General features: G+C 37.1%; 2 protein-coding genes across 10 annotated transcripts in view; one reads left to right on the top strand and one right to left on the bottom strand.

Annotated features, from left to right (window-relative positions):
* The window catches only part of EHBP1 (EH domain binding protein 1), a 340,487-nt gene that overhangs the window by 179,481 nt on the left and 147,177 nt on the right, over positions 1-13,829 (top strand). The gene's annotated exons all lie outside the window — the stretch shown is intronic.
* Positions 5,031-5,219, bottom strand: LOC123925726 (small nuclear ribonucleoprotein G-like). The gene has a single exon (XM_045979144.1). The coding sequence runs from the start codon at positions 5,217-5,219 to the stop codon at positions 5,031-5,033; it is 189 nt and encodes a 62-aa protein (XP_045835100.1).

Genomic DNA, 13,829 nt, shown 5'->3' with positions numbered 1-13,829 from the left:
TTTATTTTTTTAAAGATTTTATTTATTTATTTGACAGAGAGAGATCACGAGTAGGCAGAGAGGCAGGCAGAGAGAGAGAGGAGAAAGCAGGCTCCCTGCTGAGCAGAGAGCCCGATGTGGGGCTCGGTCCCAGGACCCTGGGATCATGACCTGAGCCGAAGGCAGAGGCTTTAACCCACTGAGCCACCCAGGCACCCCTCCAGTAAATATTTGTTAATGGTAATGATAATTGATTTTCCTTAAGTGAGAAATAAACCAACTCAAAACTGGGTGAAACAGAAAAAATGGATAATTACATTTCTTTTTCTAAGAAAGAAGTATTCAATGGGAATGGCTTTAAAGTTTTGTGATTGGGGTAGTTGGGGGAAGGCAGTGTCCACTTAAATAGGACATCTCTAAAGACATCTGGGGACATGCCTATCCTCATGTGCTATTTCATACATTCATTATGTAGCCCTCACTCTATGCAAGGTGCTCTACTGTGAACTCGGAGGAAAAACATGACTAAGAGAAAGTCTTTGTCTTCTATAACTTCACAACTTACTGAATATGGCAGGCACATAAAAAGTATGATACAGTATACTTAGGGCTTTAATAGAAATAGGCTAGAGTACTATAGGAGCATTAGCGATAGTATTATATTAGGAGCTAGAAAATTTGAGTGTGTGTGTGTGTAGTATCTGTATAGTGTAGTGGTGGTGAGTTGGAAAGCAGAGATCACAACTGATCTGAGTGACTAAAGGACAATGGAATTCACTAAATGAGCAAAGAAAGGAGAAGGGCATTTCAAAAGAAACAGATGGGCAAAAGCATTGAAGTATGAAAGTGCCTAGTTCAAAAAACCATGAGCACTACTGGTGTGATTATAAGTGGAATAGGTGAGTAGGATATCTGGACATAAAAATAGGATCAGGGAGGCACTTAGGTGGCTCATTCGGTTTAGTGGCCAACTCTTGGTTTGGGCTCAGGTCATGAGGTCCTGGTCATGAGACTGAGCCCCACATCAAGCTCTATGCTCAGTGTGGAGTCTGCTTCAGATTCTCTCTCCCTCTACTTCTCCCTCCAGCTCCCACGCTCTCTTTCTCTCTCTCTCAAATAAATCAGTAAAAAATATTTTTGAGGCATGATTGGTAGAAATGTGGACTTCATTGTGTAGGCATTAGGATATTAGTAGCAATCTCTTAAAACCAGGAGCTCTTTTAAGTCAAGCTTTTATTTACTGTGAAGAAATATCAAAAGTAGTCTTATAGGATGCCTGGCTGGCTCAGTTGGTAGAGCATGCGACTCTTGATCTCAGGGTTGTAAGTTCAGGTCCCTCATTGGGAGTAGCAGTTACTTAAAAATAAAATCTTAAAAAAAAGAAAGGTAGTCTTACCCTGATTCTTAGCTTCCTAACACTCAAAAAGAAGGAAAAGCCTAATGAAACTATTAAAAGGCTGTCATATTTTATATATTCAGCTGCATAGATGAATCTCAAATGCATATGATAAGTGAAAGAAGCCAGACTCAAAAGGCTACATTCTGTATGATTTCACGTCTGTGGCACTTTAGAAAAGGCAAAACTATAGGGATAGAAATTCATCAGTGATTGTCTGTAGGGAAGGGGATACATAGGAATTCGGGGGTTGGGGAGGTAATGGAATGGTGCTATATACAGTTGTGGTGGAGGTTGCACAACTGTATGCATTTGTCAGACTTAGAGAACTGTACTTCGAAAGGGTAAGTTTTACTGTATGTAATGTCTGTCTTAATCATAATTAGCAGTGGTTACAGAAGCAGAGTGAGTCCCTGAGCAAAAGAGCTATCCTATAGCAGAATAGAGCAGCTTCTCTTAACATTTCATCTTCATTGCCTTATCCCCACTACCTTCCCTGTCTTCAGCTTCTGCTATTCACGGTGGCTTTTCACATTTTTATCCGAGGCCCCAGTGACCTCCCTTGACAGATCTTGGGTTCCAGATTATAAGCAGAACCATTGCTCACTCAGTTGATTTCCAGGTTCAGCCAAGCATACCCTTAGTTTCTATTTCATTAAAGAAAAGACATGACCAGATTTCAGTAAAATGAGAACTTTGAAGATAGTATGTGAAGAATAAATACTAAAGAACCTAAAGATAGGAATACACATAGGAGATTTTTAGGATTGCCCAGGCCAGAAATCATGAGGGTCTGAACCATTGAGCTGTGAAGTTGGAATGAAAGGATGAATGAAACTGTAGTTAGAATTGACAAGACTAAAGAATAGGATCTGAGGGAGAAAAGGGAAGAATAAGAAGGATGATTCAGTAGTGTCTAGCTTAGGCAACTGGTTGGATTGCTTATTTCACTCATTCAGAAAATAATTATTGATTACTGAACTGTATACTTACAAATGGTTAAGCTTGAGGGTGCCTGGGTGGCTCAGTTGGTTTAAGTGTTTGCCTTTGGCTCAGATCATGATCTCAGGGTCCTAGGATCAAGCCGCACATTGGGCTCCCTGCCCAGCGGAGAGCCTGCTTCTCCTTCTGCCCACTCCCCCTGCTCATGCTCTCTCTCTTTCTCTCAAGTAAATAAGTAAAATCTTTTTTGAAAATGGTTAAGCTTGGTAAGTTTAATATTATCTTTTTTACCACAATTAAAAAATAACATGTTAAATATATTTATTGAGTATCCACAGTGTGCCAGGCATAATGTTAGATAGTGGGTATAATAACAGACATGGTTTCTGCCTTCTAGAGGTACTACAAAGTGAATCCAGAAGTATGTACATAAAAATCTTGGTAAACATTTTGGAGAAAAAGAACAGGGTACTTACTGTAAGAATGATAGGAGATCTATTTAAGGATAATAAGAAGACAACACTAGAAACAGTAGGAGAGAAGAGGAATTTCAGACAGCATGTACAAAGGCCCTGAAGCAAGAAATAACTTGTTATGTGTAAAGAACTGAAACAAGGCCCATGTAACTGGAATGTAGTGAACAAGGGGAGAGTGATGTTACACAAGAGAGGTAGGTACTGCTCAGGTCAGGAAGGATCTCATGGACCATGGGAATAATTTTCGAATTAAACCCATGTGTAGTAGAAGGCCATTAAAGCTAGAATGTATGTGTGTTGGTGTGTGTTAAGAGAAAGGTGTCATGGTCTGTAACCTTACATTCTGTCTTACTTGTTGCTTTAAGGAACAGTCCCTGCTTTTATCCAGAGACCACCCATCACCATGGGTATTAGACCCATTCGTCTGGTCTAGTCAAGGGCTTTGATCCTGATTTTACCCCTCTCCTTATTACATTAGAATCTTACTCAGTATCTGATCACCTCATTTAGCTTAGAAATAATCTACATAGTCCATCTTAAAAAGAAACAAAACTTTCTAGATACCACATATCCCTTCAGTTACTTTCCCAGTTCTCTGCCTTCTACTGAAAAAGTTGTCTATATTCATTAGTTTTTTCAGTCTACTTCAAATAGGCTTTTCTTTCTACTTCTGTTCTTTGAAACCTCCCCTGTTAAGGTCAACTCCAGCTTGCCAAATCCAGGGGTCAATTTTAGTTCTTACCTTATTGATCCCTTCAGCACCATATAATGTAGCTGAGTACTCTTTCCTTTTTAAAAATGTTAATAGAGTTGTTTTAGCCAGATAATATATTACCATGGTTCAAAGAGCAAAATAATATAAAAAGATGTATATTAGGAAGTCTTTGTACCACCCCTGTCCCAGTTTACTATATTATACCCCTTCTACCCCAGCTTTCTAAAGATGACCATTTCTATTAACTTTTTGTATTTTCTCCCAGTGGTTTTTACACAGATACAAGCAAAACTAAGTATTTATTTTTATTCTTCCTTTTTTTGCTTGCCCCAAAGGTAACATCCTATAAACACTGTTCTGCTCCCTAATTTTGCTCTTTTCATTTGACGGTGTATCCTCGGAATCTTCTCATTTTTGTAGCTAGAGAACTTCCTCATTCTGTCTCACATCTCTAATCCAATGTGTTATTTCTAGTCTTCTGTTTATTATAAGCAATGCTGCAATGAATGACTGTAGATTACTTTAAAATATGCTGGGTAAATATCTGAAGTGAGTCAAAGAGTAAATGTGTTTCTAATTTTGAAAGGTCTTCTAAAGGGGATATACCATTTTCCAATTAAATCTAATCCTGTGATTTAAAATACTATCTATATAGTAATATATATCCCAGATGTATCTCTAACTTTTCTCTGATTTGTTGTCTGCTCAGTACTTCTCCTTGCACAAAATTGAACTCTTCATTTTCCTCCCAAACTTACTATTCCCCTCATCTTCCCCATCTCTCAGTGAATAGCACTGCCAGTTGCTCAGGCAGAAAACTTAGGAGCCCATCTTTTCTCCTCCTTTTCCTACACACCATCTATTGAACAGAACTTTATGTGGCAGATATGTTCTGTATCTGCACTAATGTGCTAGCTACTAGCCACATGTGCACTTAAAATGCAGCTAGCGTGACTGAAGAACTAATTTTTAAATTTCATTTAATTTAAAATAATTTAAATCCCCTTATGTGGGGCGCCTGGGTGGCTCAGTCGTTAAGCATTTGCCTTCTGCTCAGATCATGATCCCAGGGTCCTGGGATTGAGCCCCACATCAGGTTTCCTGCTCAGGAGAGGCCTGCTTCTCCCTCTCCCACTTCCCCTGCTTGTGTTCCTTCCCTCTCTTGCTGTCTCTCTCTTTGTCAAGTAAATAAATAAAATCTTTTTAAAAAGGTAAAAATATAAAAATAAATCCCTTCATGTGACTAGCGGTTGCTGTATTGGACAGTGCAGACTTGGTGCTCCATCAGTATGTCCTAGAAGTTCTGCACTTCAGAATGTATTCTTTTTTTTTTTTTTTTTTGACTATTATAGAAGTTTATTTAACAGAAAAATTCAATATGAAAATGCACACAAACTGATTTTTATATTGTAATAAAACAGGTACTATGGAGAGGGGACATGTGGAAGCAGTTGATTCTTCTGATGAACACATCCATTGTTTATACTCATTCTAAGGCTTCTAACATGATGATGCTATTTCCTCATATTACCACCATTCCAGTATTGTTCTGTTGCCCACTAGTTGCCATCTCCACACATTCATCTATCACAAGATTCATAAATGGATCAAACCCCCGCAATATTCCTTGGACATATCTGCCACCATTTAATTTCAATGATAATTTCTTGTCCGTAAATTTTTGCCACTCAGGAGGGTGAGCTTTGCTCATGGTGTCTACTAGGCGAGCTCAGAGATGCCTCCTAATGGAATTTGTGGTGTCCCTTGTACTCCCGCCCAGAATGTATTCTAAATCGAATTCCTTCTTACTTCTTCCCCACTCCACTGTGGCATAGTCCGTCGTCAGTTCTTTCTTAGACTATTTCAGTGGCCTCCCAACTTATCTCTCTGTTTCTACTTATATACCCTATCGAAAGTCTGTTTTCCATATGGTAGAAATCTTTTTTTAAAGATTTATTTATTTATTAGAGAAAGAACATGAGTAGGGGAGGGGCAGAGGGAGAGGGAGAGAATCTCTCCTGACTCCTTGCTGAGTGTAGAGCTTGATGCGGGGCTCCATCTCATGCCCCTGAGATCATGACCTAAGCCAAAACCAAGAGTTAGAGGCTCAGCCAACTGAGCCACCCAGGTGCCCCCACAGTAGAAGTCTTAAAAAAATTGTTATTTCATATTTGACTTATGCAAAATAATATATGAAATACATAGGGTAAGTTATGGATCCTAACAACAAAGTGAATACTATCCAGTGTTAATAACTAAAACATTGCCAGTAATGTCAGATTTACTGGTAATGCTTCTGCCCTTCTGCCTGTGTTCTACTTCTCCTCCCAAACATATGGCTGCTAATCATTCTTTTATAAATATGAACCCCTAAACAATGTTTATTTCAAGATTTACAAAAATGGCATTATCCTGTATACCTAAACATAGGTTGTTTATGCATTATCCTTTTAGTAGGCTTCTCTATTTACTCAATATTATGTTTCTAAGACTTATACATGTTATATACTCCTGTAGTTTATTCATTTGCATTGCTATATAGCCTATTCCATGGAGTCTACCATGATTCATCCATTCTCCTAATGATGGAGATAAGAATTTCCCCCCACATTTCAGCCATTAGGAATGATATTGCTGTGAAAATTCTTTATGTTTCTTGATACAAGGGTTTTCTTGGGGTAATAGTACTCAGTGTTAGCTGGGAAACTTAAAAAAAATATATCAGTGCTTGGATCCTACATTACACCATTAACTTAGAATCTTTAGAAGTGGAGTTAAACATTAATGTTGTTTTTCTTTTTTCATTGTCCATGTGATTTTAAAGGTTAGTAAGGATTAAAAAACACTGTGTTAAAAGTATTCCTAAGCATGGGGTTTCCTGGTTGTAGGAGTATGTCAGTTTAAAAGACTACTTATTTACTTACTGTAAAAGATAACACACAGAGAGGTATACTGAAAAACATTTTTCTTCCCTTGGAAAACCTGTGTCTTTCATAAAAGCTTGGTTTTCACTCCTCAAGTTTTCCTTTATATGAAAAAATGTTTCGTACCCAGCAATTCAATAAAAATTTATATTTTGTGCAGGATCTGGTTATTTTGCAGTGTAAAATTCTTCAGAGTGTTTTTGGTACTGGAAGTCTCACTAGGATGGTGTTTTAAAATCATTAATCAGATTATGTCACTGCCTTGTTCAGAACCTACCAATGGCCTCCCTTACAGAATAAAATGACTATGGCCTTTAAAGGCCATATCTCATCTGGCTTTTATCTTTGTCTCCAACTTTCTTTCCTATCACCCAGTGCCTTTTTTATTCTATTAGAGTCATGCTGGTCTTCTGGTTCTCAAGTATGGCCAGTTCATTATAGCCTTAGGATCTTTATATTTGTTTTTCATTCTGTCTGGAACATTATTTCCGAGATTTCCTCATGGCTCATTTCCTCATTTCATTCAGATCTCTTTTCAGTGTCACTTCTTTAAAGAGGCCTTCCCTGGGGCGCCTGGGTGGCTCAGTGGGTTATAGCTTCTGCCTTCAACTCAGGTCATGATCCCAGGGTCCTGGGATCAAGCCCCACATCGGGCTTTCTGCTTGGTGGGGAGCCTCCTTCCCTTCCTCTCTCTCTGCCTGCCTCTCTGCCTACTTGTGATCTCTGTCTGTCAAATAAATAAATAAAATCCTTTAAAAAAAAAAATAAAGAGGTCTTCCCTGACTACCCTATATAAACCACCCCCTTTTTCTTAATTACTATCTTCTTACCTATATACTTTATTATCATTTTTTTCCTGACTATGAGCTCCATGAGATCATGGACTTCTTCATTTCTGTGTCCTTAGAAGATAGCATGGGTAGTTGCTCAATAAATATTTGTTGGGTAGGTGGATAAATGACCTATTGAATGAACAGAAGGAAGAGGGAAGGAGTGAGGGAGTAAAGAAGGAAGGAAGGAAGGTTGGAAGGAAGAAAAGCAAGCAATCTGCCTTCAGTAGAGAGAGTACAAGAAGAATAAGTTTGTATTTAAGAAAATGAACTCAGTTTTAGACAGTTTTAGCTCCTCCTTCCATCCTTTGTTCTCCCCTTCTTCCATCTGAAACATGCACCTACACATAGATGTCAGGATTAACAATGAAACTGGTCTTGCCTTTTCTTTTTCTTCTTCTTCTTCTTTTTTTTTTTTTTTAAGATTTTATTTATTTATTTGACAGGCAACAAGAGAGGGAACACAGGCGGGGGTGGGGGGGCGTGGGAGAGGGAGAAGCAAGCCTCCCGCTGAGCAAGGAGCTGGATTTGAGGCTCAATCCCAGGGTCCTGGAATCATGACCTGAGTGGAAGGCAGGCGCTTAACGACTGAGCCACACAGGCTTTCCTGGTCTTGCCTTTTCAAGGGATTAGCAAAGTTGTAGATTTTGTGAAATAGGCATTAAAATCGAAAGCTGTTTAAGAAGTGAAAATGCAAACTCTAAAAAAATGACCCTTCATCCTCCTTCAAGGATGTCTGAACTCAGAGTGATTAGGAAGTGCTGGCCTATTGAGGCTTCCGGGGGAAAACTCATTAATTGTGAACTTTACACAGAAGATATTTCAATCATGAACTCAGGAGCTGAAGACTCACTCCTGCTCCAAGATAACAGAGAGCCAGGGCATGGAGGACTGAGCCGTGGGGCTGAGACAGGGACATCTTTAGACAAGGGCTATTGTCAAGTCGCATGTGGAGAAAATAAAGCTGGCTCCAGTAGTCTCTAGGGAAATAGGCCACATAAACATTCTGTAATTTTCTAGTGTCTCCTATCTGCCTGTTCCTTCACTGAGAGTAAAGAACCTTTCTGTCCAGATGCAGTGTGTGGTCTCTCAGGTGGGATATGAAAGCACACAACCTTGCTAGAGTTTTTTGGATGTGGATTTGAAGAATATCTCTAAATCAGGTAACATCAGGCTTGAAGATAGGATACCCACCACTTTTTCTGTCATAATTATTTTGCATTTATCCGTACTGGAGTTCCATGCTGAAACCATCTGGAAGAATCTTGAAGAAGATGGTGGTCCCCACCTACTAGGATCATAAAAGTTCTTAAGAAAATTGGGGAATGAAGAAGTTTGAGACTCTTTGGCATACAACATTTTACTTTGTTTTATTTTAGTCTCTTTCCATATGAACTAGACTTACATCAAAGAAATACTCCTATCAGTCAGTTGGCAGAAGTTTGCTTTGAATGATAATTCCTTACATTTACAGAGTACTTTATGTACAAAATTATTACAAAATCATAGAACATTTAAATGTACATAATGTATTTTAATATCGCTGCAAAACCGTGAAGTAGGTAGGGTGGGTGCTGTTTCCGCCATTTTAAAAATAAAGAAACTAAATAAAAAATTAAAAAAAAAATAAAGAAACTAAGGCAAAGCTCGGGCCACTCATTATATCACATTCTATCTAGTATAAGTGTGCCACATCTCATGCAAATACAAATTTGTAAACAAATTTATTAAGTACTTACTAAAAGGAGTCTTTTATGTATAAAAATAGAATTTGGAAAGCCTCCTTCAATTACTAAACTTTGCTAGTACATTTAAGTGCATTAACTACTGGACTAAAAAGTTTGGGGAACAGAAAATTTGTAGTCTGGTAATTCACTAGCGGGGCTCCTGAGTGCCTCAGGCAGTTAAGCATCCGACTTTTGATTTTGACTCAGGTCATGATTTCAGGATCCTGAAATTGAGTCCCTTGTCAGGACCTGCACTCAGTGTGGAGTCTGCTTGAGTTTCTCTCTCCCTCTGTGCCTCTTCACCATGTGTATTTTCTCTATAAAATGGATGAATAAATATTTGAAGGAAAAGAAAAAAAATCACTACTAATAGACAAATAGAAAATGAAGGCTAAGTATTTAGCCTAAAGTTGCATTGTTGAGAAAATACAATTCAATGAACAAAACTAAGTTACACACAGGTTTTTTTAGAAAAAAAGAAAAATGGTGCTATCTGAAAAATGGTGACATTTTTGTATTTTGTTTTTACATCCTTTGAATTTTATTTAGTTTTGTCTGTCAGAATTTGAGAAACTGTATTTTATGAGCTTGATGACAAATCTTAAGTTTGGTTTTATTTATACTCATACATTTTACCGTCAGTGTAAAACTGTGTATTAAAATCTCTTATTGGAAAATGTATTTTTGTATTAGAATTAGAATATGTTGTATTATGAAACAGTGAAAAGTTATCATTAACAGCTGTTTAAATTTATATGTAAGTAGCTAAGTAGTTTTTTTTATCTTATATTCAGTTTTATCTTATACTAAATATCTCATTTAACATAGGATATTATAGACAAGATTTCTTTTCCTTATTAAGCCATAAGATTAACAGTAGCCTTTTCCTTGATGGCTTGAAACTAATTGAGCTTGGTTTTTCTTAACTTGGCAGTCATCTTTTTTAACTTGGACATAAGCATGTGTGAGTAAGTGTTCCCATATTTTAGTCATGGTGAATTATGAGCATATTAAAAATAATTATCTTCACCTCATAAATCTTTTAGTCAAGTTTATTTTAATGCTTACTTTAATCTTCCTGTTAATGTCTCCTAGTTCTGGTCAGATATATACGGGTGGCAGTAAATTATAGATTTGAGCTGTATTTAGTAGAGAAAAAGGCCAGTGGCATAATGTATTATAGCTGTAGTTCATAATCAAGTGTCTGTTGAGAGTTTTGAGGCATTAATGAAACCCAACTCTTTTGCTGCTTATTGGAATTGGGAACTTATTTTTTAAACTGAATACAATAATTTAGTTTCATTGGCAGATTTTGAAAATTAAAGAATTAGAGATGCCATTCTATGGAGGAAAAAGTAACGTGACATTTGCCAAACACTAATGGTGATAATAGGGTTAGAGTAGATCCTCTAAGTTAATTCATGCGTTGAAGGTAGGCACAATTAGTAATATGAACATTCAGTTGGTTTAGGAAAAAAGAAACAGCAGCGTATTACCAAAAATCAGGATCATTATTGTTATAATGTTTAGCAAATGTAATAAAGAACATAACACATTTTGAGATTATAGGCTTCTAGATTGGAGGCCTACATAGTGTGTATCAGGTACTTAAGAGACAGTGTGAGCACAGTAGTTACATGTTCCACAAGGTATTTTCTCAGCTGTGTTCAACAGTGTGCTTTGCGATCGCTTCTCCATTTCTTGAATTCAGGATGACCTTTGCATGAATAACGTCAAATAGGATTAAGGCAGGAATTTTCAACAATAGAAAAGAGCAACAGATGTAGCCGACTTGAACGTGGGAGGATTGTTGATGCCCTGTTGCTTAAAGGGAGTGTCTATAGTGGGGGGAAAGAATAAGGAAAGGGAAAGTAAAAAATAAGTTTATAAAATACTAAAAATTTAGAAAAGGAGTAAAAATAATCCAAAATACCTCTCCAAGGTCTTTCACAGTTGGGAAGAAATTGTCTTGTAATTTAAAGATCCTTTAAACTGTGTAACTTTTTTCCTTTTGTATTACAAAGATATAGTTTGGGGGGGAAATACATACACACACACACACACACACACACACACATACACACATACACACACACTTTTAAAATATGGATGGAAAATATATGTGGTTAGGAAAACTGCAGGTAATACTATGTGGTATTTGTGAAGGCTGTTCTGGCGTCTTATTTGTTCCATTTTGAGCTATAACAATATAAAACTATGAATGTTGCACACAAATTATTCTGTTAGTTTTAAACATAAAGTAACAGAAGATAAGATTCCAAAATAATTGTATATGTGGTGAGACCATACTTAAATTGTGATTGGTATATGTGAAACATTTTAAAACAGTCATTGCATATAAATCACTTTGTTTCATCTTAGTTTGCTTTGTTTCTTATACAATGGAGTTGGTTTATTTTTTAAAAGACTATTAGTTTGTCATATAGATTCTCTTTTCAGATTATTTAATTTAAAACAAAATCTAATCCTTGGTGTCTATTATATACTAAATACACATCCTGCAAACACTGACTGTTTTGGCACGAGTGTTTTCGGTTCCTGATAATATAAGTCCCTAAGTGAGCTATTGTAGTTTATAATAATGAATAATCTTTAAGCTATAAAAACAAAAAACAAAAAAAAAAAACAAAAAAACCCAGCAAAATGAATAAAGAAACATTTAAAACAAAGAGATAATTTTATGCTTCAACTATTAACTGGAAGTTCTTTAGAAAACTTAGTGGTAAAGTTTATGAGGAAAAATAAACAAATAGTTTTATCTGTTTGGTTTATTAAAATTACATGCTCAGTCTTAAAGGAACATTGTATATGAAATACTTGAACTGCTAAAACTTAATGTAGCATTCTTAGAATAAATTTCTATGAATCTGTGTAATAGTTAACTCTCATAATGCCTGTAGTTCTAGTTTTCAAATACGTGAAGGAATGAATATAAGAGGATAGTAATAGAAATATTAATAAGTGATTTAATTAAGTGATTAAAAATTTGGGATAAGAAAGAAAAATCTAAACATGTTGAATCAATAGTTACACTCCCTCAAAGGTGAAAAATTTATCCATAGTTTCTTCATCTGATACAAGGTTTTCAAGTAGATTTCCATTCCCAATCTGTTATTTAGAAGTGATCATTTAAAATTTGATAATATATATCTTCTTTCCACTACCACTGCCACCAAATCTAAAAAGTAATCATTTAATTTTCTGATTTGTTTTTTGGTTTCTTTTTGCTATTTAAACTTAAGACTGTGTAAGGGGAAATAATGCATAATAATACAATAATCATACAGCCATAAAATAGAGTAGAGAGGGTAAATCGCCATAAGGACTTGTGATACATGTAATGTGGTATGGAATTTGGGAGAAAGGAAACACAAGGAAAGGTTTGGTGGCTTAAATGGCGTTTGAGTTTATATCTTACTGGTTTGGTAGAATTAGAACATAGAAATGGCAGAGGAGTATCTTTTTTTTTTTTTTTTTTTTTTTTTTAAAGATTTTATTTATTTATTTGACAGACAGAGATCACAAGTAGGCAGAGAGGCAGGCAGAGAGAGAGAGGAGGAAGCAGGCTCCCCGCCGAGCAGAGAGCCCGATGCGGGACTCGATCCCAGGACCCCGAGATCACGACCCGAGCCGAAGGCAGCGGCTCAATCCACTGAGCCACCCAGGCGCCCCGGCAGAGGAGTATCTTAAGCAAGTGATATAGTATGAGCAGTGCCTCACATGAACCCTGTGCAAATGTCTTTCTCAGATATTTGCAGTTCCCTTCACATACCTTCTCTTCTGTTCCTTTATGACTGCATATGTAGGCCTTCTACCTAGAGCTTCCAATACTATATCTCTTAATAGCTAACTCAAGTGCTTCCTTCTGTGTGAGGATCTCTCCTAGACCACCAAAGTAGAGACCATCACTCCATTCTTTGTGATTCCCATTAATTTCCCATATCCATATTTTGTATTACAGCTGTTCATTTGCGTATCTCTCTTCCCTGTAAGACTGAGCTTCTGCACTTGTACATGTCATGTAAGTTCAGATTCTTGGACTCCTGCTGTATGCCAGGCAGTAAAGACAGAGTAATGAACAAGACAGAGCTCTCTCCTTGGGGAGCTCACATTCTAGAAAGATAGAGTGATTACAAATAAGTAATTAAAGAACAGAATTTCAAATTTGATAAGAAAATAAAAACAAGGTAAGAGGTTAAATAGTGATAGGAGATGGGGCACCTGGGTGGCTCAGTCAGTTACGCATCTGTCTTGGGCTCAGGTCATGATGCTGGAGTCCTAGCATTGAGGCCCATGTCCTTCTCTCTGCTCAGTGGGGAATCTGCTTCTCCCTCTCCTTCTGCTCCTCCCTCCCACTTTGTGCTCTCTCTCCGTGTCTCTCTCACTCTCTTAAATAAATAAATAAAATCTTTTTTTAAAAAGAAGAGTGATAGGAGGATTGGTATTTTAATTAAGTGGTCATGAAAGTTCTTAATGAGGTGAAGTGTCAATGAATAAGCCATATAAAGATTTGGGGAAAGAGCTTCCCTTGGCAGAGGAAACAGCAAGTGTGAAGTCCTTGGGGTATAAATTTAGGATTGGGGGTCATATGAGGCCTCTCTTTAGAAGTGACAGTTATGCTGAGATCTGAAAGGTGAGTATGGATTGGCCAGTCGGATAGTGAAGGAGGGAAGAGGGGGCAGTTTATGCTGAAAGAACAACAATGGTTGCCATGCTAGAGGAGTTTACCATATTAGAGGAAATGATAGGCAGGTGTGGCTAGAGCAGAATGATCAAGGGGAGTGAATAGCACAACATGAAGCTGAGATCTAAAGAGGGC

The sequence above is a fragment of the Meles meles genome, chromosome 15, assembly GCF_922984935.1.
Source record: "Meles meles chromosome 15, mMelMel3.1 paternal haplotype, whole genome shotgun sequence".
NCBI classification, from domain to species: domain Eukaryota; kingdom Metazoa; phylum Chordata; class Mammalia; order Carnivora; family Mustelidae; genus Meles; species Meles meles.
The sequence above is the reverse complement of the archived record's forward strand: the minus strand, read 5'-3'. Positions and strand labels throughout refer to the sequence as shown.